The 26,832-nt window shown below is 33.9% G+C and overlaps 1 protein-coding gene and 1 pseudogene across 2 annotated transcripts in view; one reads left to right on the forward strand and one right to left on the reverse strand.

Annotated features, from left to right (window-relative positions):
* ELP4 (elongator acetyltransferase complex subunit 4) overlaps positions 1-26,832 on the forward strand; it is a 228,405-nt gene that overhangs the window by 14,900 nt on the left and 186,673 nt on the right. For both annotated transcript variants that reach the window (XM_058546188.1, XM_058546187.1), the window contains exon 3: positions 11,296-11,417. In XM_058546188.1, coding sequence (XP_058402171.1) covers positions 11,296-11,417 — 122 coding nt within the window. The remainder of the gene's footprint in view (positions 1-11,295; positions 11,418-26,832) is intronic.
* Positions 12,636-12,832, reverse strand: LOC131408969 (small integral membrane protein 15-like; annotated as a pseudogene).

Genomic DNA, 26,832 nt, shown 5'->3' on the forward strand with positions numbered 1-26,832 from the left:
TTGCTGCCATAACCAGAATGACCAGGGGAAAAAAATTCATCTTATGAAAGTGATCAGTAATCTCTAGGCATGGCCACATACATAGGATACGTAGAGAAATGCAGAGATCATATTCATTTCCCTATTCAGCATTTTCTCTTGAATATCTTACAGGCACCTCAAATCAGTGTGTCTAGGGCTGAATTCACAGTCTTCCCTTACCTCCAAATTCTACCCCATTCCGCTAAGTCTTTCCCTCTTCCTGTGATCCCTGGATTATTCAATTGACCAAGTAACACAGGCCAGAGACCTGAGTGATATAGTTGTCTCTCACACTGTACATATCCAGTAATCATTAAATCCTGAGGTTTTTAACCTTTTGAGTGTTTTAAAATTCTGTCTACTCTCCATTCTTGCTGCCACAACCCTAATTCAGGCTGTAATCAACAACTCTCACTGAAATTATTATAATAGCTTCTTAGTTGTCTCCAATATTCCCTTGCTTCAGTCCATTTTGATAGTGATGCCAGAATGAACTTTCTGAGGTGAAAATCTCAGATGTGATATATCATATATATATGATATATCCTTGATGAAGACCTTTCTGTGCTCTCTCTTGATCTTAGCATAAGGCCCAAGCTCCTTAGCTGGGACTATAAGGCCTTTAGTGACCTGCCACTGCTGACTCACTTTAGCCAGCCTCTCTCTTCTCATTCTCTCACCTCCTTCCTCAAGCTTTGTGTTGATCACCGCAAACTTTTAATTCCATCAAATACCGTTCTCTCACCTCTCTCCAGACCTTTGCTTAAGTTCTTTCTTGCTGCCTCTGTTTTTCCTCTTCTACTAACTCTTAATCATCCTTTAGGTCTCCACTTAGATTCTCTTCCAGAAAGTCTTCCTGAACTCTTGCTTTCCTTCCTTCACCCCCACTTACTTCCTCCTGTATACTCTGTAGTGTTCTTTATTTACCTTATCATGGCACTTATTATACTTTATTGAAAATGCCTGCTCACATATCTTGTTCAATAGCCTGTGAGCTCTGTGGTCATGAGAACCGTGTAGGGGCACAATGAATGAATGAATGCATGGATGAATGATCTGAAAGCCTGCCTAAAAACAATTAATTTATAGTGGTAAGAAATAGGTAGAGAGAGGACGTGGAGGAAGAGTTACTTTAGAAGTTTCCTTTTCTTTAAAACCCTTCTGCCCCACGAAGATCACAAGCCTTTGTTTGCAGTGAAGGAGGGGGAAAGCTTTGCATTGAATATTAAAGTTTTAAACTTGACTGTTCTAAGTTTTAATAACTGAAACTGGTGAGAACATCATGGAATCAGCTCTACACGTCATTAAGGGATGAGAAAGGAAGATTTGACATGGTGTAGTTGAAAGCAGTGACTGGAAAAAATAAATAAAACCATTTCATATTTATATACCAAAGAATTGAGAGCTCTATATAAATTGTTTATATATATATAAAGAATGGCTAAAGAAATAGGGAAACTGGGAGCAAGAAGTATCTTAAAAACAGGGGATATGGATGGGGAGGGAGAGGGTAGTTCCAAGAAGTAAACTGTCCATGGTAATAGCTGCAGTAGACTAATGAAATAAGATGAAGATTTTAAAGTGTCCAAGAAATTAGACAATTAGAAAATCATTGGTGACTTTGAGAGCGGTCTCAGTGGAATGATAGGGGCAGCTCATCTGGACTTCAGTATAAAAGAAAAATTGATATTCCTGTTGTTTCTATCCATTAGGCTTCATTCTACCCCTTGGGGTCATAATGAGCAAGTGTAATTCCATTTCCATATGACAGCCCGTCAGATATTGGAAGACAGCTATATGGCATCCCTTGGATCTCTTTTTCTTCAAGCTATATATCCCGTTTCTCATGCTTTCAAGTCCCTTCACCATCCTGGTCACTGATGCTTTAGTTTGTGTAAGTCCCCAGATGAAATATATTATTGTCAGTCTGGCGACTACTGTAGAATAGAACAGGACAATCATCTCTCTCAACCTAGGAATTAGACCATTAATTCAGGCCAAAACTACATTTGCTTTTTGGCAGTTCTGTCGCATCATTATCATTTTGCCCACTGTTAGGGGGATCCACTAAATAGATTAATTAAATGCTTATTGTATAACCTCAACATTTGTTTCACAAAATTGATAATTTTCAGCTTGAAGAGCTTAGTTTTTTTTGCTAATCCCTAAATAGATGGTCTTCCTCCTATTAGTTTTCCCTGCCTCATAGGAGTCTTTGAAGAAATAGGGTTGATAACTAGAATGTGTGTGTGTGTGTTTGTGTGTGTGTGTGTGTGCATATGATAGAGTGTGTTTTCAGCCAGACTATAGTAGATCTGGCTGACTTACAAGACAAGATTTTTGTTTGTTTTTGTCTCTTAATTAATTCTACAGATATTTACTAAGTGTATACTATCTGCCCAGTACTAGCGATATAACAATAAGATGCATTCTCTGCCATGAAGATCTGTTAGCTTGTGGAAATTTCAATAATGTATATTAAATGCTACTATAGGAGTGAACAGGGTGCCCCAGAACACTCAGATCAACTCATCCAGCCTTGAGGAAAACTTCTCCAAAGGTGGGGTTGCCTGATCTAAGTCTGGGAGAACTTGAGGGAATTAGTTAGCCACAGAGTTGAAGTAATTTATGCAAAGGTCCTGAGTTAAGATACTGTATGGCTACCAGGGATAGTAATTTAAGCTGTGAGTTTAGATAAGATCAGTAGGGATTGTATGTAGGTAAGAAAAAAGTCAAAACCCCCACTCATTTAAGAGATAAGTAGAGAAACAGGAATTCTGCCTCTAGTTTAATGTTTATTGTCACTCTTCATTAATGATAAATCACCCAGTGTTTTTATCTACAAGCAACTATCCCTAGTTTATGCAGTACTTGTCCAATACAGTTCGTTCATTCCCTTACTGAGTGTTGTAGTGTGTCCTTAACTTTACAAATCATTATTTTTCTTTTTCTAATTCAATAGTTTAGGTTTCTTTCTTTCTTTACTAAAAAGTTGTTAAACAACAATCATGTACATTTTAAAGGGAAAAAGTGACACGATCATACCACTTTTAATACAACTATTTTTATTTTTGCACATTAAACTCTGCTCTTTGGCCACAGTCGTGCAGAGCCTGTAGACCAGGTTAAGGATTTAGTTCTTTCCCCCAAGAGCAATGAGAAACCACTGAAAGATTTTAAGTAGGGAAGTGACATGATTGGGTTTGTGCTGTGAAAAGGTCACTACTAAATTGAAGGAGGATTAGTGGATGCCGGGAAGTAAGTGAGAGGCAGCCATGGCCGTTTCAACAAGCATTGTGGGTAGCGTGACGAGGAGTGACATTGGCATGGAGGGAAGTGACTAAATTCCAGAAATACTTTCAAAGTAAACTTCACAGGATTTTGAGGATGGAGAGAGGAGTGCATTGGTGAGAGAGTGAAGAGGTATCCAGAATAAATTCTGATTTTCTGAAAACTGAAAGGACCACATTTGGTGGAAGAAAAAACTGAGTGGCTGAGTTCCTCCTTGGACACGTGGGATTTGAGGCACCTTTGCACTTCTGTGCTTAATAGTAACAAAAGTCCATGGTACGAGATGACTAAGTAAATTATAGCACATAAATTTACAGGAATATTATGCATCCTTAAATACAATAGTGAAGACTATGAAGCATGTGAGATGAAGTGAAAAAAGTAGGAAACAAACGAATAATAATTATAACAATGTTAAGAAAAAATACTGAAAGGAAATATAACAAATTTTAACAATAATTCTGTGAGGGTAATAGATGGTGGGTGAATTTTTAAAAATTTGAATTTTCCGTGTTGTAAAAATACCAACCTTAGAAATGAAAAATTTTCATTTCAGATTTGTTTGTTACATCATTGATTTATAATGACCTGGGTTTATAATGTTGGTTCTATAAACTGATTTAATAGTAATGATTTAAGGTAAAATCAATTCTTTTTTTAAACATGACTTTCTGTTTTGTTCTAAAGTTGAGTAGAGACGAATTGTCCGATGTGTAACATGCAGGCTTTTCCAGGGTGGTAGCTGCAGCAGTCAGTAGGCCCTGCTGGTCCCTCACCTACATTTGTCTCGCCAGCTTTTCCACCTGTTAGCTGTTAGCGGTGCGGAGGCGTTGAAAGCACTTTCCTTTTCTTTTACACACAAAAACTCATTAAATGCTCCTAAGTCCATATCAGGCCCAAGATGTGTCTTTTAGATTCATAGAGACTAACTTTAACTTGTGATGGATAGTGTTAAAGAACTACCTATGTTCTTTACTATATAACATTAAACTTCATGCAAATCTACCATACCTTTGATCATGGATTTGTTCTAATATACTGTGCTGAGAAGGTTTATAAACAAGTTACCACCTGGTATTTTAGTTGCACCTTAGGAAATTGTTTTTATAAAGCAACTTTAGTGAATTAAAATTTACATACAGTAAAATGGACCCATTTTAAAGTGAGTTTTTACAAATGTCTCTACTCATGTAACCACCACAACAATCAAGGTATAAAAGATTTCTATCACTCAAAAGAATTTCCTCCTGCCCAAAAAGTTTCCTGGCCCCAAGCACCTCACATCTCTTTTCTCTCACTCGAGATGAGTTTTGCTCTCTCTAGAACATCGCATAAAGGCAGTCATACCCTATGTACTTCTGTGTCTGGCTTTTTCACTTAGCTTCGTGTTTTCGGATTCACCCGTGTTGTTGCATATATATCAGTAGTTCATTTCTTTTATTGTTGAGTAGATTACTTGTGAATGTACCATTTGTTTTTCCATTCTCAATGGAAATGATGGACATGTACCTTGTTTTCAATTTTGGACAATTACAAAAAAAGCTTCCATAAACTTTCTGTGTAAATCTATGTATGGACATGTGTTTTCATCTCTTATGGGTAAATATTGCAAGAGTGGAATTGCTGGTTCCTATAAGTATATGTTTATCAGAAACTGCCACACTATTTTCCAAAGTAGCCATACCGTTTGGCATTGCCACTAGCAATGTGGGAGCATTTTATTTGCTCCACATCCTTGTCAATACTTGGTGTCATATTTTTATTTTAGCTATTCTAGTGGAAATGTAGTGGTTTCTCACAGTGTTTTTAATTTGCATTTTTTGATGTTGAATACTGTTGAACATCTTTTCATATGTTTTTGTCCATTCATATATCTTCTTTTGTGAAGGATATATTCAAATCTTTTGCTAATTTTTATATTGGGTAGTTTGTCTTATTGAATTATAAAAGTTTTTAATATATGTATTGGATTCCAATCCTCTATCAGATATATGAATTGCAAATATTTTCTCTCTGTAGCTTGCATTTTTGTCTTCTTAATGGTGTCTTTTCAAAAGCAAATTTTTAAATTTTGACGAACTTCAGTGTATCTATTTTTTTCTATTGTGATTCATGCTTCCAAGTCTTATCTAAGAAATCTTTGTCTACTCCAAAGTTGCAAAGATTTTCCCTTTGTTTTCTTCTAATAGTTTTATTGTTGAAGCTGTTTTTGTTTTTGTTTTTTGTGAGGAGATCAGCCCTGTGCTAACATCCGCCAATCCTCCTCTTTTTTTTTTCGCTGAGGAAGACGGCCCTGGGCTAACATCTGTGCCCATCTTCCTCCACTTTATATGGGACGCCGCCACAGCATGGCTTGCCAAGCAGTGCGTCGGTGCGCGCCCGGGATCCGAACCAGCAAACTCCGGGCCGCTGCAGCGGAGCGCGCGCACTTAACCGCTTGCGCCACCGGGTCGGCCCCTATTGTTGAAGCTTTTACGTCTAGTTTTGTGATCCATTTCAAGGTAATATTTGAATAGTAGTATGAGGTAAGATTGAAATTTTCTTATTTTTTGATTGAGTGTAGTATGAAGTAAGACTGAGGTTTTTGTTGTTTTTTCCATATAGATATCAGTTATTTTATGACCATTTGTTGAAAAACCAATTATTTTCCACTTTTGTCAAAAATCAATTATGTAGGTTTATTTCTGGACTCTCTATTTTTTACATTGATCTATATTTCTATCCTTTTGCCAATTCCATATTGTCTTGATTGTTGTAGCTTTATAGTAAGTCTTGAAATCAGAGAGTAAGTCTTCCAACTGCGTTCTTTTTCAAATTGTTTGGCTGTTCTAGCACCTTTGGATTTCTATGTAAATTTTAGAATTCGCTTGTCATCTTCTCCAAAAAGCTTACTGGGGCTTACATTGGAATTCCATTAAGTCTGTAGATCAATTTGGAAAGATCTGAATCTCTCATCCCCTAAACATGATATGTTGCTCCATTTATTTAGATTTTCTTTACTTACTCTCAGAATATTTTGTACGTTTCGGTGTAGAGCCAGTTCATGCACATATTTCATTAAATTTATCCAAAATAGTTTATGTTTTTGGAATAGAACGTAAATGGAATTTTTAAAATTTCAGTTTCTAATGTTTGTGCTAGTTTGTAGAAGTACACTGGATTTTTATGTATTGACTTTCCATGCTACAACTTTGATAGCCTTGATTTATTAGTCCTACTAGCTTTTTGGTTGATTCCTTAAGATTTCCTGCATATTTGATAATGTCTGCAAGTAAAGACTGTTTTACTTCATCTTTGCCAATCTGTATGCCTTTCATTTCTTTTTCATGGCCTCTTACATGACTAAGACCTTCTGAACGATATTGATTAGAAACGGTACGAGTGGATGTACTTATGCCTAATCTTAGAAAGAAAGCATTCCATCTTATTCTGTTTCCTATAAGTTTATTGTAGATAGACTATTTATCAGGTTGAAGAAGTTTCATCCTGTTCCTAATTTGCTAAAAGTTTTTATTATGAATTGCTGTTGAATTTTGTCAGATGCTTTTTCTGTATCTACTGAAATGATCATATGGTTTTACTTTGTTAATATGTCATTATGGGGCATTGATTTTTCAAATCAAAAACCAGCCTGGCATTTCTGTGATAAACCCCACTTAATCATACTGTATTGTATTACTATTTTAATATATTACTGGGTTTTGTTTTTTGATATTTTAGGAATTATTTTTATATATGTTCATGAGGCATATTAGTCTGTACCTTTCTTTTCCTGTGATGTCTTGATCTAGGTTTGGTATCAGGGTAATAATGGCATTTTGAAGTGAATTCCAAAGTGTTTCTCTCCACCCTTTCTTTTTTTTCTGAAAGAGTACTTGTAGGATTGGTATAATTTCTTCCTTAAATGGTCTGTGGTATAATTTCTTCCTTAAATGGTCCATGGTTTTTTGAAAAATCTTTGTCTGGTTTAGGTGTCAGAATAATAATGGACATATAAAGTGAGTTAGAAATTGTTTCCTATTCTTTTTTTCTGAGTTTGTTTAGGATTAGTATTTCTTCCTTAAATGTTTGATTGAATTTCCTGTGAAGTTCCCTGTGCCTGAAGTTTTTGCGTGTAGGCAGAGGGGGCAATTTTAATTTTGAATTTAATTCTGATTTTCTGTTTCTTTTGTCATATTTGATCATCTCTGTCCTTCAAGGAATTTGTCCATTTCTTCTGCTTGTGAAATTTTTTGGCGTAAAGTCCATAATACTTATTTTGATGCTTTCAATATTTGTAAGATCTTTAGTGAAATCTTCTGTTTCGTTCCCAGTATTGATAATTCGTGGCTCTTCTCTTTTTTTCTTTGATCAGCCTAGATAGAGGTTATCAATTTTATTGATCTTTTCATAAAATCAGCTTTTGACATCACTAATTTTCTCTCCTTTGTTTTTTGGTCCAGTTTTTTTAAACTGATGTTTCCTCTTGATTATTTCTTTACATTTACTTTGTTTAAAATTTATATGAACTTATCTATCTAGCTTTTTAAAAAGAAAACTTAGCTTGTTCGTTTGACCTATCTTACTTTCTAATTCAGCATTTAAAGCTATAAGTTTTCTTCTAAGGTCTGCTTTAGCTGTTCCCCAAAACTTTTCATATGTTGTATTTCTATAATCATTTAGTTCAAAATATCTTCTAATTTTCTTTTTCATTTGTTTTTGATCCATAGTTAGTTAGAAACATGTGCTTTGATTTTCAAATATTTGGAGTTTTTCTAAATATCTTATTGTTATTGAATTCTAATTGAATTCCATTATAATTTGAGAACATACTCTGTAAGATTTTAATGTTTTGAAATGTATTGAACTTCTTTTTTGGATTTGCATATGGTTTATCTTGGTGCACATTCTAGATGCACTAAAAAAAGAATGTATATTCTGGAATTATGTGGTACAATCAGATTAAGGTGGTTGATGAGGTTGTTCAGATTTTCTATTTTCTTAATGATTTTTCTCTTTAGTTATTCTCCCAGTTACTAAGAAATATATGATAAAATCTCCAGATATAATTTATCTCTTTCTTTCCTTAGTTCTGAAAATTTTCCTTTAAACAGTTATATTTTTTAAGAAATTCAAAGAAAAAATTAATTTATTCACACGCATACATATGTATGTATAAATACATACACCAACGATCATGGTGTTTTATAGTTTCTCACGTATTTCTCATTATTTGTATTCTTTATTCCTTTCTGTAAATACAAGTTACCATGCTATGTCATTTTCCTTTAGCTTTTAGTGTCCTGTAGTACAGGTCTGCTGTCCATGAATTCTCTCAGTTTTTGTTTATCTGAAATAGTATTTCACCTCAAATTTCACCTCAATTTTTGAATTGTGTTTTGCACATTTACAATTTTTGATTGTTTTTTTTTCAATTCTCTGAATATATAATTAACATATCTTCTGGCCTTCATTGTTTCTGATGAGAAATCAGTTATTAATTGTATCATTGTACCCCTGCATGTCATATGTCATTTTCCCCTGCTGCTTCCAAAATCTACTCTTTATCTTGGGATTCAGCAACTTAACTATAATGTTCTTAGATTTCATTTTCTTTGCATTTATCCTTGTAGAGGTTTCTTTTGCTTCTTGGATCTATAACTGAATATTTTTGTCTAATTTGGGACATTTTTGGCCATCACTTCTTTAAATATTGTTTCTACTTCTTTCTGTCTCTCAATGTCTAAGACTCCAATTAAACATTTGTTGGACCGCTCTGTATTGTTCCACATGTCTCTGAGGTTCTATTCAATTTTCTTACTTTTTTTTTTCTCTGTTCTTCAGAATGCGTAATTTCTGTTGTTCTGGCTTCAGGTTTACTGATTATTTTTTTTCCTTCCTCCATTTCCAATCTACCTGTGAGGTCACCTAGTAAATTCTTTATTTAAGGAATCGTGATTTTAAGCTCTAAATTTTCTGTCTAGTTCATTTTTATAGTTTCCATTTCTCTGTTGATATTCCTTTTCTGTTCACTTATTGATACTATGTTTTCCTTTAATATTTTGAATACATTTTTCATTAATTGTTTGAACATATTTATAATAACTGCCCTGAAGTATTTTTCTATTAAATTCAACTTTTGAGCCCATTTGGAGTCAGTTTCTGGAGGTTGTGTTTTACCTTAGTATGGGTCATTCAGTAATTTTTGGGTGAAATCTGTACATTATAAATAATGCATTGTAATGATTCTCAACTCCTTTATGTTTTTTGGGGGGTTCTGGCTTTTTGTTTTAATAGACAGTTAACTTGCCTGGTCTTAAATTGTTAACTCTTACTTCAGTATACAATGCAGCAGATAATATCTATCAATTTTTCCATCTTTCAGATGTTGCCTTTTTAGCCTGGTCACACAGGGTTGTCCCCTGCAATCACAAATTTTAGTAGACAGCCAAATATTTGTACAGAATTTATGCTCAGATTTTGGGGCTCACACTTTCTGTGGTTCTCAGCCTTGAGTTGTATCCTCTGATACCTCAAGTCAATAAGACTTCTCTAGCACAAGATTCTGCTTTCAGATTGGGAAATACATCCCTTCAAAGAGACAGCAAATTTGTGACTCTCACGTGATTCAGTTATGCCTTTCAGCTTTATTCTGTTCTCTTTCCTGCTTGCTGTTTCTTCCTCCCACTCACGCATGGCTTAGTGGTCATCTAGAGATTTGGGCACAGTTGGTAAATCTTCTGGTAACCTCTCTTACCTTCAGGCTTTTCCCCCTAAACTTTCAGCTGTTTTGACAACACTGAACTCTGTATTCTGCCACCTCAAGCTGGAAAGGATGTGATTTAATGCTGCCAGAGCTACCAGAGGTGAGAAACACTCTTAGGCAAAAAAGCCACAGGCTTGAAATCTTATATGTCATGATCACCGTCTTTCAAAAGGAAACTTTGCTGTGGCTGCTGCCTGCTTTTTATTGCTTTCCAGTGCCTTCAAATAGGTATTTTTTAATGATACTTTATCCAGGTTTTATAATTATAGCTACAAGAGGTTTTGCACAGTGCTAATGTTACCACAAGTTCAAACTTTCTTTGGAATATTTTTTAAATGTGTGATTTTCCTAAATATTAGCGATGCCTGGTGTACTATAGGAATTCAATTAATATTTGTTGATTACATTCATAATAGCTACTCTCTTCAGATACTGCAGTAAATTTACCTCTGTCTCTTGTCTTTGTGTTGTGCTTGAAGTATTAAAGGAAAGAAAGCTGATATAAAAGTGTAGGCAGGTAGCTAATCAGTAATATTAAGAGAACAAAGATATACTTAAGTTGTCATTATGTCACAAAATCTCAAAAATATCACATTTTTGTCTAAGAAACCTGAATCATCATTTTTTCTTTAAAATTCGGAAAGGAGGATGAGGGAATAATAAAAGGTAAAAACATTGTTTACTAGGAAAACATTTAGTACAAATTTAGGAACTCTAGCAAAATAAAATCTTCAATTTTAAATTACTATTGGATTTAAAACCCAAAACCAGAATGTAGGAGTAATACTATTTTTATGAATTTTATAAATATTAATCATCATGCTACATACACTAAGTGCTTAATTATTGTGGCATGAAAGAAATGAGGTATGAGTTTACAAACTCATTGGTAGATAATAATGGCCATTTTAGAGGTGCAGTGCCTGAGAAAATCTTAGTAAAGAAAAAAAAAAATCTCTGATTTCTCTGATATAATTATACATAACCCTCTAAATTTTGTAGATATCAGATGGTGGTATAGTAGATGGAGAATGATTTTGGAATTAGAAAGACTCTATTAAAAGGACCTGCTTCCCATTGACTATCTAGATAAGTCTCTTTGCCTATCTAACTGTACCTTAGGAAGACATAATTATTGCCCCACCTCATATACTTGTTTTAAGGAAAAAAATTATAAAAATATATGAATGTGCTTAGTAAATGGTAGGATTCTGACTATAATGTTTTCTTCTTTACAGAAGAGGATAAATATAATATTTATTCTCCTTTGCTCTTCAAGTATTTCCTGGCAGAAGGAATCATCAATGGGCATACTTTGTTGGTTGCATCTTCAAAAGAAGACCCTGCTGACATTTTGCAGGTATAGATATACTAATTCCATATTGCATTTTGAACATTTCATGAAAAAATATTGTTTATATATATTTAAGCAAGATATATGTTTGTATATATACAAACTATATTTAAATACATTAGTGGGACCATACATATATTTTTTTCTCTTAAAGTATCAAATTTATTTGAATGTATAGTTTCATTTTTAAATTGGTGTTCTTGGACAATTTTTTTAACTTAAAATTTAGATCAGAGGTGGTAAAAATATTAATACGCTGTTAAAAACAATAAATAAAATTATTTTTGTCATGATAATAAGAGAACTCTGGGGCGTAGCAGTTAAGTTTGCACGTACCACTTTGGCAGCCTGGGGATCACCGGTTTGGTTTGGCAGCCTGGGGGGGCAGCCTAGGCACAGACCTACACACCACTCATCAAGCCATGCTGAGGCGAGTCCCACATAGCAGAGCTAGAAGGACCTACAACTAGGATATACAACTATGTACTGTGGCTTTGGGGAGAAAAAAGACAAAAAACAGAGGAAAATTGGCAACAGATGTTAGCTCAGGGCCAATCTTCCTCAAAGAACAAAAAAGAGAACTCTGTAAAAAGTTAGGTAAAGAAAGACAACTGTAGAATATTATCAGATATTGTATTATCAGTTTCCCAAAGGTATAAATCAGAAGAAAGATACAGAAATTACAAGTACTCATTTATTAATATTATTTGGCTTTGAGAATGCCAGAAATTATCCTCTTCCAAGAAATAAGCAGTAATAATAAAATATGGAGTCGATATGCCGTATCTTTTTTAAGCCAAAGCACACTTTCACCTCAGAGAGGACAGTTCTAACTTTTAGAATTCTTAATTTCTTTGTCCAGAACAGGAACCCAATTTAAACCATTATTTGAATAGAATTCTTAATCTAAAGTTATTTTTTTCCATGTGGTGTTTTCATTTCAGTGCATAGTCTGCAAAATGGCAAATGACTAAGACATTTATAAAGAATTTATAGCATAATAAATACTAAACTACAATAACTAACAATAGACACCAACAAACTTCTACCCCCATGTGTAAAAGTCACTTTGACTGAGGTCAAAACTGCCATGATTCTTTCATATGGGTCAGACTTTGCATATTAAATAATACTGTCATAAAATCCAAAGGAGAGACTTTTGTATAATTTTCCAAATGATTTTCTTCTGGTTGCAGAGCCTTCCTTCCTTCATTCTTATTTCTGCTATTTAGCCTTTGTAATATTTTGTTGATGTTTTTGTTTCTTTCCCCTGGCCTTAATCATCTTGGTCAATTTCTGGACAGTACTGTACTTGCTAGGAGGAGTGGAGTAAAGGCTAAAATCAGCGTTGTAAGGAAGCTATACAGGTTCTTCGTGGCACATTCCACAACATACTGAGCCTAAGATTTCATATCAAACATCTTTATAGCCAGGTAGGAAATTGTCACCAGGCCAGAAGCAGGAAGGCCTATATACGCTTTTTAAAATAAAGTGTTTTGTTTTTCCTTCTTGCCTCCTCCAACCTAGGTAACTGAGGTTAAAACCTAGTATATGTACTTCCACATTCTGCTTTAGTGAACTATGTTTTTTATTTGAAGACTAATCCCTGACACCTTTCTTGGGTACCTTGAATTTGTACAAGTTAGTATTAAAAATCTAAGTACTTTACATGTCCTTCTTTGGATTACATGAAGGATTTTGAAGTTACAAAAGAAATATTACTTTTTTATCAGGCTTTCTTAAAAGACACTCATCAGGGGCCGTCCCTGTGGTGTAGCAGTTAAGTGCGTGCTTCAGGGGCCCAGGGTTCGCTGGTTCGGATCCCGGGCATGCACCAACATACCGTTTGTCAGGCCGTGCTGTGGCGGCGTCCCATATAAAGTGGAGGAAGATAGGCACGGATGTTAGCCCAGGGCCAGTCTTCCTCAGCAAAAAGAGGAGGATTGGCAGATGTTAGCTTAGGGCTGATCTTCCTCACACACAAAAAAAGTCATATATGCAAGTAATTAGATTCTGCAAACATGTTTTCATAGAGCAGTTTTATAGTGTAGTAGAAAAAATACAAAACTAGAGTCAAAAAACATAGACTCTTAAAAAGGTGCACTTATGACCAAGAGAGATTAATAAGGAGCAGATTTCTCCTCATACCTGAAATAACTGGAAAAATAGGACAAAATATATGAACCAACAGTTTTCAAGACCTTGAACATCACACGGTAAAGGACAGTGATTCCTGAGAGGTGCAGAATAAACAAGGGAGCCCGGGAGCTCCTAGCTTACTGCCTGCAGTGTTTCCCGGCTGTAGTGAGGAAGGAGGACCCCAGGTCAAGACAACCTGGGGAGACGGAGCTAGGAGTGGGAAGTACGACCCTGTCATTGTCTTCCTCTGGAGCTTCGTCGGGGTGCCACATTGACAAGGGGTGGACTTGTGATGGTTAATTTTATGTGTCAACCTGACTGGGCCACAGTGTGCCCAGATATTTGATCAGACATTATTCTGAGTGTTTTTGTCAAGATATTTTTGGATGAAATTAACATTTAAATCAGTAGACTGAGTAAAGCAGATTGCCCTCCCTAATGTGGGTGGGCCTCATCCAATCACTTGAAGGCCTGAATTGAACAAAAGGTCTGACCCTCCTCCATGTAAGAAAGAATTCCTCCTGCCTGACTGCATTCCAACTTGGACAGCAGCTTTTTCCTGTCTTTGGATTCAAACTGAAACATCAGCTGTTCCTGAGTCTTGAGCCTGCCAACCTTTAAACTGGAACTACACCATCAGTTCTCCTAGTTCTGAAGCCTTCAGATTCAAATGGGAGCTACACCACCAGCTCTCTTGGATCTCCAACTTGCCGACTCCCTCTGTAAATCTGGGGACTTGTCAGCCTCCGTAATCATCTGAGCCAATTCCTTATAATAAATCTCATTTTATATACATATATAAAATATATAAAAAATATATAAAGATATATATGTATATGTATACGTATATTTATATATATATGTATACATCCTATTGGTACTGTTTCTCTGGAGAACTCTGACTAATACAATCTTACTGAAAATATAAAGATTACATTTAAACCAGCATAGGGCACTTCACATTTATTTATTAATCTCCATTGAATGACCATCACCTACATCCTGTATCTTGGCCAGTTTTCCAGATAGTAAAGTATAGTGATCTTTCCACCTTTTTGCTTTTGTACTTCTAAAAATATTTTTTTAATTATGTATCTACTTGTACACTAAGTTATCTAAAAGTTTCAGTTTTGAGATTATTTAGTTGCAAAGGATATTATTGTAAATATTGCCTTTGTAGTTATGTTACCTAGCCCTAAGGGACCTGTGACCTGCAAGTGCGTCCCTTTTCCCGGAGCTGCCCGCGCCAATAGAACAAGACCAGGTTTAGAATAGCAGAGCCCAAACATTATTCATTCATCAGTAAATGGAGGAGGCAGAGCTCATGCTCTAAAATACTTGTTCCGGGAAGAGAAGGTGAGAAGGGTTCTTTTTTTTTTTTTTTTTTTTTTTTAATTTTTTGTTTATTGCAGTAACATTGGTTTATAACATTGTAAAAATTTCAGGTATACATCATTGTACTTCTATTTCTGCATAGATTACATCATGTTCACCACCAAAATACTAATTACAACCCATCACCACACACATGTACCGAATTATCCCTTTCACCCTCCTCCCTCCCCCCTTCCCCTCTGCTAACCACCAATCCAACAGGATACAAAATCAATATACAAAAATCAGTTGCATTTCTGTACACTAACAACGAAGTAGCAGAAAGAGAAATTAAGAATACCATCCCATTTACAATTGCAACAAAAAGAATAAAATACCTAGGAATAAACTTAACCAAATATCTGAGAAGGGTTCTTAAGGGATGTGAAGGGGGAGGGGTCTCTGCATCACTTTTTGGGGCGGAGCATGGAGCATGCGCAGATGTTTCCTTCTCGCACACGACGCCTTTTGCACACGTTTTCTTTTGCACGTGGCAACCCGTCCCCGTCTTGGGCTTTTCAGGTTTGGGCTGGTTCTGTTGTTTGGCCACCTGGCGAGGTGTTCTGCTGCTGCGGTTCATATAAGCAAGCACAACTTAAAAACAAAGCGTTAGACGTGGAAAATGTTTTAGGGATGTCCCTTGGTGACAGACTTTCATATCAGTCTTCTAAGTGTATCTACCTTAACCTAAATGACGTACCGATTTGATGTCAGTACCGTTCTTTTTAGAAGTGTATGCATAAGCAAGCTCTTCTTTAACAGCTGAAAATTTTACTTCAGTCCTTTTTTCCTTTAATTCATTCCTTCACTTCATTTTCTGTTGTACTTCTCACTGGGTTTTGTCTGAACGGTAATGTTTTATGTTCAAAATATTTATTAATTATGATAGTTTTCTGTAGCAAAAATTCACATTTCACATTTAAATTTAAATTTATTTTTTAAATTTAAATTCACATTTAAATTTAAATTTATTTTAAACTTCTCATCTCAAAAGACTAGGTGTTAATACATTTCTTCTCATTTCAGTCGTCATTACAATTGTCACAGTGTATCACTAGATGTAAAAATTTTCACACTGCATTGCTTCATTAAGACTTATCAGTGGATAAATAGTGCTAGAATGGGACAAGATTCAGCATCAATTCTATTCATATTTTTTATTTTTGCAGATGTGAGCTGTTCACAATTAAGTGAAAGGAAATAGGAGTTTTGTTATTGCAGTGTCCCTCACTTTTTTTTTTTGCTTTCTCTGAGTAATACACACACACAAAGCACACAGTGTCTGTCATCATAAAGTATTTTAAATTATTTGTCTGGTGTGTTAGTTTCACCTAAAATTTTGCTGAAAACAACCAAAAAAGGATTATTTCCCCAGTCATTAGAGCATTCACATTTTCTGTACCAAACAGATATTTTGAATTGTCTCCCTGTTGGATGCTCTGGAGGGTCTTATACCTGGGGCAATGAGAAGTCAACCTGTCCTTTGTAAAGTGAGGAAAGGGTGATTTGAAAGGTGAAGTGGGAAAGGGGAACCTGCTCTTCTATCATTGGCACGTTCTCTAGGGGTCACTTTTCACTAAGCGTATTTGTGCAACTTGAACATCAAGGAATTGATTCCCTTAAAACTCTCATGACCATGTACCTCTCTAAAAGTCTCCATATACCCAATTTTTAACAATTAAAAGTGATGGAAACAAGTCATCTTACCTAAACTATTTCAACTTTTCTAAGTTTAGACTACCTATGCCCAGTATGATTAAATCCAAATATTGACATAGCCCAGTGGACCTGTATTTAGTCATCCCCAAAGTACACTAATCTATTCTAGTTAGTGTAATGGAAATTATCATTTATTTCATATCAATTTTTTAAAAAAGAGTGTATTATTTTTGGATTTCAAAGACGTAGCAATAATTTTTAAGTTACTGCTGCTCCTTAAAAATTCTGAATGAGGGTTATCTCAAGCAAAAAAGTTAAATCAGCATAATGGACTTAGAATTTCTTTTATGAAAATTATACCTCTGAAATGTCACATTACATGTAAATGCAGACTGTCTTATTGGAAATAAAGAAACAAAAGAAACTATTAGTGATATTTTTCTATCTTAAATATTATTTAAAAGATGATTATTTGAAATAAATTGCCATTGATTAATATACTTGTGGATTTCTTTCTCCAAAAAGAAGTACTATTGGTTTCAATGTTGAGAGATATTTTACTTGACTTTCCCATATTTCAATTTTCTGAGATCCAGTGTGTAACAACATGCTAGTTAATCTCCTGGAACTTAAATCCCTCTTATATTTCAAGGGAAATAAATATTAAAATGGTTTGACCATTTATTTTTTAATGTCTTGAAGGTTTCTCTTGCTCTGGACTAACATAGATGTTTTTTAACTGAAGAATGTGTTTTAATGTCATCAGATCTGTTTTCTTTATCTTGTATACTTAGAATGTGTTATCAAAGACATTACAGTCGCTGCCACAATGCCTAATAGTTATAAAGCATTCGATTTGCTTTATATGACATTGAGGTTTGATGCTGCATTTTAAAAGTTTATTCCATTCATCTGTTTATAACGAGTAGCCTAGAACAAGTTGTTTTTATTTGAAAAGCAAGTTTGCTTTACATGACAATTTAATATTTATCAATTATATATTCAATTAAGTTAAATATTAAATTAGCCATAAAGGTGAATGTGTGATCCCCAGGAAAAATTTATCTTCTTTGATTTTAATGCTATTATTTGCTTTTAACTAAAACCACTTATATAGATGAGTAATGAAAGTAGCTGAAGGTTGTATATGCTAAATAACATGCACACTCAACATTTCCCTATATTAAAAAATTATTTAATGCTTCATGTTTAAACTCTTTTAATTTTTATTATATTCTTGTATTTCATGGAGCTCTACACTGAAAATAGATGTAGTTTTTGAGTTAATTGAATCTTGACTCATGAGTGATATTTTTTAAATTTGCAACCTTGTCAATTTATATTTCTTACATGTTACCATGTAATAGTAAATGATATTTGATGTACAAGAATAATATACCATTCTCATTTTTCTCTAAAAAAGTACAAAAAGTATTGTTTTTAACCTATACATACTTCATGTGGTCCAGTTAGTATTCACACGTTTAGAATAGACTGGATTCAAAAATGGTGATGAAAATTTAAATTGTGTTCTTTATGACAGCAGCACATAGAAAAAGCTGTTAGCATCTCTCTGAGAAGAATAAACAAAATATTTTTGTAATTTAAAGTGAGATATTGAATGCTAGTATAGATAAGCACGTTTTTCTACATAATATTCAATCATGATGCCGGTGTGCCCACCTCAATGAAAACTTCATTTGTATCAAACAGCTCAATGAATGACCAGAACCAAGGCATTAACAGTGTTTAGCATACAACATAGGGGAAGAAATGCTGTAATTGCTTAGTTTTAATTTTATGATGTATGATTGGGGATTTCTGGAACCTGTAACCAAAGACAAATATTGCTGGTACAAGAAAAGGGAAAAGAAAGTCTTATAGACCATAATTATCTTAAAACTGTGTATAACTAAAAGACAAGTAAAGGATAAAAAGCCTCATCAGCTGCCTAAGATATATTATATAACCACCCAGCAATTTATCCATCATCCTTTGAAAACATTCATGCGTATTGTAGTCAAAGCTTCTTCAGGAACAGCATCAAGATGTAACGCTGAAAAATTATAGCCCTTAGAAAATCCTATAGAACAATATACATAATGTTGTTAAAGCTTTTAAAAAACACATATGGTAAGTATTTTTCAGTTAACTTTTTTATCTAAAAGGATTTTCTTGATCATCTCAAATATAGTGATAAGTATTCTCCATGAAAATTTTCTATGGAATGTTTTCTAAAATAGCAAAAATTATATTTTTATGTTAAAATATTTAAACATTTATCAATAGATAAGCTGATTTCTTTTATGAAATAAAAAATTATATACACACACATGCACACACAAACATTTCTTTAGAACTTGAAAATGCTAACGTTATATCCTTTTCATAATTTTTAACAATATGATGTGATGTGTTAATGTTTATGGAATTAAAGAAAATAAAATTATTTTCAAAAGTAAATTTAAATGTTATTTCATAATATACTAAGGTTAGTTTTAAAACTTAATTTGAATATTTTTTAGTGATGACATGCCAGATAGGTAATATTCATGCAAGAAGAGACATCTGATCTCTAGAGCAAAGGGTTAATTCTTGACTTGTTGCATTAACTTTTGAGTTATTTGTTATATACACTATGCACTGTCCAGCAGTTAGAACAGCCACAGTTAGAACAAAGTGGGACACCAGAATGCTTTTAAGGAACTTAAAAGTTGTATTTTTTAATTCATATCCAGGATAAGTACATAGTTACCAGCAGGAGTGTTATAACTGCCTGGATGTTTACTGGAGGCTCACAGCATGTAGTATTTTTTAACATCAAACATACTAGTAAATAAAGAGTTCAAATTTAAGATCAATTATGATGAAACTTCCCATATTTAATATAGAGAAAACCTTTTATAATTGAAAATGGATTACTTTATAATAACCCGTTAAGTCATGGAATAAGTAATAATGCATTCAAAATAAACCATACCGTATTTCATGAATTAATACAGCAACAAGGTATTTAGTAATGAAGTATGAAAATTTAGACTAACATTTTCAGAATTCTTTTTCATGGACTTTAAATCCATAATTTAAAAATTAAAATGGTATCTTAATAATTTGAAAGCATTATTTAATATCCCAAAATATCAACCTTTTATCCAAATATTGAACTCATTTGTTAAGATCTTGTTCATTGTACCTTGTATCTTTTGCTTTATTTGATTCTTTCGTTTTAATTGAGATCAGAGATATTAGTCGATTTAGAATTAGTTGAAGCAGTATTATTTGCTAAATGTAAAGTTTGAGTCACTATTAATAAAGTTTCTTTCCTTCTGTCAATTTGGTGTCAAGATTAAGTCTTTGTTTGCCATCCGTTATTTATTGGTCATGGAACAAGAATTAGAAGTCTGAATCCAGTGAACGGTCAGTTGTTTGCTCTTAGTACATTGTAGTACAGTCTGGTCTTTCTGAGTAAAGAGAATACAAAAATATCTCAGATCCAATCCTTGTTTTCCTTTTTCTGCCAAAAATTGAGACAGGTATAAGAATGAAGTTAAAGAAACACCCCCGATTGGCCAAATATTATTATTGAACATTTTTTTATTATACTCATTTCCAAAGTTGTAGTTTTATGATGATTCAGAACAAAAGCAATATATCATATTATAAATAATTAAAAATTATTTTCTGGCTCTTCTGTCATTCCACTTTGCAAGCTTTATGCATGCTCAGTACCTTATAAATAACACATTTTCCCACACATTTTTACTTCTTTTTAGCCTATATAGTATTTATTATATTTCCTATCAAAACTGTTTTATCACTGTGTATCTTTTGTATAAGTACAAATATTAGAAGAGCCCTTTGAAGGCAGAGCTATAATCAGGATATGTTCCCTTCATTTCTTTGTCAACATTTTATTTGTTCAGAAAATTATTAGGCTGTCTCTATGCTTTTCAGTGCTTGCAACTCTGAAGTGCTAGTTGAGCCAGAAATCTGCTGTTTGACCCCAGGGTTTCACTCTTTTTTTTCCCCCCTAGCTACTTGTGAGAGCTTATTTAAAATTCTAAGTTCTCCCCTGGCAGCCACAGTTAGAGCTTCTTTGGCAAACTAAAAGACTAAGAAGAAACATGCAGAGGCTCAGTACTGCTTCCAGTGACCTACATTTGTAGCCAGCTTTTAAAAGATGGCATTTGCCTTATTTTCAACAAGGAAAATTCAAGATAAGATAAAAATATAAAGGAAAATAAACCCACCTCTCTGTCACTAGCTAGTGAGAACCATTTCTGATAGAACATTGAAATAAACACACTTGGCATTGATATTTGTGCATCAATCAACAAATGAAAGGAATTTTGCATGCAGAAACGTAGCCCAAGTGATACAGGAAAAATACCATCCTCTGATAGGATATTTATCTTCAAGAAGGTGAAATATATTTGGGATCTGAGTTTAGTTTTGAATCTCTGTATTGCTTCTTTTTTTTTTTAATTTTTTTTTTTTTTAATTTTTTTCCCCCAAAGACCCAGTAGATAGTTATACGTCATAGCTGCATATCCTTCTAGTTGCTGTATGTGGGACGCAGCCTTAGCATGGCCGGAGAAGCAGTGCGACGGTGAGCGCCCAGGATCCGAACCCGGGCCGCCAGCAGCGGAGCGCCCGCACTCAACCGCTAGGCCACGGGGCCGGCCTCTGTATTGCTTCTTAACTAGCTGCAAGACCTTCCACAAATCGCTAACCTTTCGTATTAAAATAGAGATAAGGTAGCCAGGATAGAGATAATATCCTGGCTACCTTATTCCAGAGTTCCAAATTAAAAATGAAATATCTGGGGTTTTGCTTTCTAAATCTTAAAGCATTTATTCCAGGTCTCACATTTACTTTCAAAAATTTTATTTTGAACCCATGAAAAAAAAAATGAATGGTTGTGAACACTTGATGGTTATTGTTGTGCTCAAAAGAAATGTTAAAATCTTGGAACTATTATATGGCATTTTATCATTCTTTGAACAGATGCCACACAAAGTTAAAATTGGAAATATTAGACATAGAGTTCATTTTTATTCTGAATATTTTTTCAGAAAAAGTATTCAGAAGAGAAAGTATTCGGTCCTTTGGGAGGGGCAAATGACTTCAAATTCTGAAGAGACATTAAAACTAAAAGAAAAAACTTTTTCATCAGCTCCCCAATTAACATCTTGTCCCATCAAATGAAACATGAGAGGAGGAAGACAGCACGCCATCAAGGGTGGCAGAGTCATAGACAGTCGGAAGGTTGATTATGTGCAAGAGGACAGCTTCACTGTGCGAACCCCAGAGAAGACAGGGCCATCTCTCCGGCTAGTGTTGGGGTGATTCTCTCAGTGGCCAGTGTTTCTTTCCTTAAATTTTAAGTTTTGTCCATCAGAAACTGACAGGCAGTTGCAGAAATAGCCTTAGTTCACCACATCCATCTTTTCATATTATGGTATCTTAATGAAATCAGAGACATTTGAAATATGCTTATCGTTTTTGTAAAATATTCTTACTACAGGTTGTGTATATATATATGTGTGCCTAAAATCTGGGTAGATAATATTAACCTGAAGACTTAAATTGGAGTAGAAAATAGATCTGAGACTATGAAGTGAGACTTCTTACCATTATATTTCTTTAAAACAGATTACAATATACAGGTTGCTATAGAATTAAAGAATACTCATTTTATGCCTTTACCCAGTTGCCTCGACTTCTCAGTACTCAATGAGCAGAAAGAGAATCAGTTTTGTTCTATTAACACCAAATGTACTACAGAAAATAATTTTCAAATTTAATAAAGTGATATACAATTTCATTTAGTGCCCCACAATACCCTAAGGATTTTTGTTCATGACATTTTCCATAAGCTGGGTTCATTCTGGAAAAATAAAAGAATATGACATCAAACAAATAAAACCAGTCATTTGTTGTGTGTTCCTGAGCTAGGAATTTAACTGATCTGGACCTCTTACATGAAGATAATGCCTGATGATTCCATTCCTAATTGAGATTTCTTTGATATTAGATATCCCTGAAACTTTTGAATACTTCTTTTCCAACAGTATAAAAATTCTATGACCTCAATTTAATAAATAATTATAAGATTATTGTTACTATCTTAACTTTTAAAATAATTGTATTTAGAAATTTTTTAGTTATATCAGGTTTTCAGAAATTAGTTTATATTCAATAGGGACACTTAAAGGAATTTTGTCGGAATCCTTTGCCAACAAAAGAGTTCTTCTATAACTCAAGTAATTATTGCGTAGCCTGTTTGCTTAATATGGATTTTCATATATCGTGTTTTCTTACAAACAGGGTAATAAACACCCTTATACAGTATAAACGTTTACTAAAGGGAATTATTGTACATGGTCTCACTAAACCTGCTAATACGGGTGATTAAGTGGAGAGTTTAGTCTTCTTTTTAAAACATTTCACAAAATGTATTGTAATCAAGGTATTTCCTATTACAAGGAGCACATTGTTCACCATTCATTATTCTTTCTATAACAGGGATAGCTATGGATAGAGATATAGATATACATACCCATATATGTGTGTGTTTATATATACAATATATACAATATATACATAATGCACACACAGGCAGAAGTTCGTGTTTTTAACAATGGTAGTTACCTAATTAGTAACTCTCTTCATTTTAACTTATGTTATCTGAGTATGAGTTTTATTGGTTGTGCAGTCAGAGCCAGATTAAATATTGACAGCATTTAATGTGTAAACTTTACTTTGTAAAAGAACCTAGAAAGGAAAACTCCACCTTTTATGGCTAGAAATAGTAATAGATACCACCACTGCATCCTCTCTATAAAAACATGGCATATCTTATTTTAAGCTTTCTTCTTAAGAAATGTGTTTGAAGAGAATGTTTTGAAGGAATATGTAATACAACTTTTACATTTTGAAATGTAAAATACATAAATTCTGTATCTAAGTTGATATATTGAGGAAAGTTGATAAAATTAATATAGTCCTCACGGAGACTTGTCCTTAACAACTTGACAGTTTTGATTTTTCATATATGTGAGAAAATAATATGGAAGCGAATAATGTCAGAATGCCAAGAAACTCAGTGCATTTCCTTTTAAACTCCTTTTACGTCAATGCCATCAATAAGCAGTATGGAAAGCATGAGGCTGCTGTGCTCAAGACTTGGGGTGCTGTGTGTGCTGTTAGCGGGCACGTTGCTGGGACCCAGATAAGGAGTTTAAATTCGTCTGTACCTCATTTTCCACCTTCACTACTAGACTGCAGTAGAACTCAGGGATTAATCACATGTCTGAATTGCTTTGAGATCCTGCTATGATTGGTGCTCCTAAAAACGTGATGGTTTAGAATGTATACTTTAAAATAGTTAGATTAGAATTTGCATCTAATTGAAGATTGTATTACTTGTTATTTTTTGCTTAGTGCAGCTGTCTCCCTTCAGTCCTGAGTACTTCTGCTGCAGGCTTCCATTTCCTCGTCATGTTATCCTCCTCCTTCACTCTATCTTAGTTAAGAAAACTGAAAGAGAGAGTCTTGTCTTCCTGGGTAACACATTCACATGTGTTCACATTCACATTCTTGGGTTACATGTTAAAGAGAAATGTGATGAGGATCAATGGAAAGTGTTGAGAACACTGCTGTTATCCCAGTGGTTTCATTTTCTATTTTCAGATTCATGTAACTGATGTAGTTGCCAAATAAAAGCATCCTATTTGTCAGTAGTTTAACTTGGCAGTTGAGTTAAAATAATGTTTGTATACCGATGTACAAGTGTTTTTCATCCTTTCTTCTTGTAGTATCAGTAATTTTGCCACCTTTATATTCAAGAAAAAATATCTGAAATTGCATAAGATGTTCCCTAATTCTTACTGAATTTAGTTTGAAATATGGATGGAAATAAGTTAATTCACTAATTACTAATCTTAAAATCTATGAGTTTTAAAACGCTTTTTATGTAACATCAACTATACCCCGGACTTTGTGTAATCTTCATTTATGCTTTTAACAATTTTACTCATCTCTTGCCACAAACTTTTAAATATTTAAATAAAGATAGTGTGGAGAACATACCTTTAATATATGGATACTCAAGTTAGATATTTGAAGTACTTTTGTATTCAAGTTATGATAATCAATCAATAACATCCTTGGATTTGTTTCTCTTTTCAACTTTCAGAAAATAAATTTTTCCCCCCAAAATCATCAAAGTAATATACTTACTGATACAATATAATATACTTACTGATACATGGATAATGCTTAAGTAGTATTAATTATACAGTTAACAAAACCCGCAAGGATCAAAAGATTTTATTTTTAAGAAGGATTTCTCATGCTGCATGGATTATGTTGCTTCATAATAGCTCAGTAGTACTTCTGCTGAATTGTAAAATAGCTTAGAGAGGAGTATGATGCCCATAGTTGGTGTAATGCATTGGTAATTAAGAGGGTGGGAGGTTAAGCTTCATTAACTGCTGAGGGATTGTATCTTGGGTTTTATTATGCCCTAGAGAACATAAAAAGTGAGAAGGGTCAAACTGTTGGAATCAGATTTTGCTTGTGCATCTGCCAAAACAAAGGCCACAAAATAATATAGCAGGCAGCAGAGAATGGCTTCAACTGAAAAAGGAAGAAATATATTTACAACATCTTATGGATAAAGATAAATGTTTCTGGTGAAAAAATAAATATACTTAAATACTGCAGTATATTTTGGTATTGGAAGTTTGTAATAACATATAAGTTTTTTTTACAAGTAGAATAAACAATTTTTTTTGTCCAAAGGTAGTGCCAATTTCTTTATTCATGTTAATTTTCTAAGCTGATTCATTTGATTTAAAAGAGAGAAATTTTATACTTTCCATCCTATCTTCTGTATAGTACTTATGAAACCTGCTCTTTATTTTTATTTATTCCTGATCCTTGCTACCAAATGTATGGGAACTCTAAGCACCACATTGCAGAAAAGAACCAAAAATCGGATGGATATTCTTTCTTTTTGGGAACAAGAGTATCACAATCATGCGGTGTGTTCTGTTGGTGCACTGGGTTAGAAACCTGACGGGATTTTCAAAAGTATGAGGGAGGACCCTAATCTGTGACTGACACCTATAATAGTTGAATATTAAAGAGCTTATTCTTAGCATTCTCTTGGAATAGAGATTTTATCAAACACTAAATTGTTTGTTGGATTAGATACAGACAGTGCAGCAAATGGTGTAGATGATATCAATGATCATGTCTCACGGGGTCAGTCAGTCTCAGTAAGCAGGGCAGGTGATAGCATACTTCAGAAATGTTAGGGCTTACAAGTATAACAACGTACCAAATACAAGCTCTTACATAATAAATTTCTGAATATTAGATGACAAATATACCAGAATATTCCTTTTTTTCCCCAACATATCGTTTCCTGGTGTATCTTTGTCATTATTCTCACTTGAATTCTGAATAGCAGTACTGAAACGATTAAGCAGAATTTTCATAGAATGGATTTTTTTGTCAGAGAATTACATAGGATGATCTGCCACTGTTGCCTTAGGATCGAGTTCTCTGCTTCACAAGACTTAAAAACCACACTACTGATTATTGTTAATTTGTATGGACCAATTTTTTATTTTCTGTTATTTTTGTCAAGATTTCTGGCTTTGAGATGCCATTGACTGTAAGATGTGTCATTAGTTTATATACCACTAAGACAAAAACACTGCCAAATAAACTAAGGCAGAATGTTTTTTTTTTTCACTTAGAACTTTTATTTAATTCTTTTTAAAAAAATTTTCTTAGACATTTATTTTTAAAATCATATCACACTTGTACATAAAAAGAAAGAAGATAAGCAAAATGTGTAACTTACCCATAAAACTTCTTCACATCCATATTACTACTGTCAGGAATCCCTTTCTGATTCCTGGTCGTTTCCATCACTGTTTTTTCACATGACACTGTTCTCTGTGTCAGCAGAGCACTGGTGATGCAGCGTTCCTTAAAAGATGCTCCACTATTGCACCCAGATTTTATTCTAAAGCGGTGACATCCGTCGTACAAGTATGTTGCAGATGCTTTCTTGATTTTCTCAGGAAGTATCAACGGAAGTTTTCGAGAAAGCCAGGATTCATATTCTTCCTTAATTGAGCCATATATGGATTCTTGGCTGAAATGTTGAAGAATTACATTTGTCCACTTACATGCCAGGAATAAGAACCAAGTTTGTACATATGCAGAC

The sequence above is a fragment of the Diceros bicornis genome, chromosome 7 (assembly GCF_020826845.1).
Source record: "Diceros bicornis minor isolate mBicDic1 chromosome 7, mDicBic1.mat.cur, whole genome shotgun sequence".
Taxonomy (NCBI): Eukaryota; Metazoa; Chordata; class Mammalia; order Perissodactyla; family Rhinocerotidae; genus Diceros; species Diceros bicornis.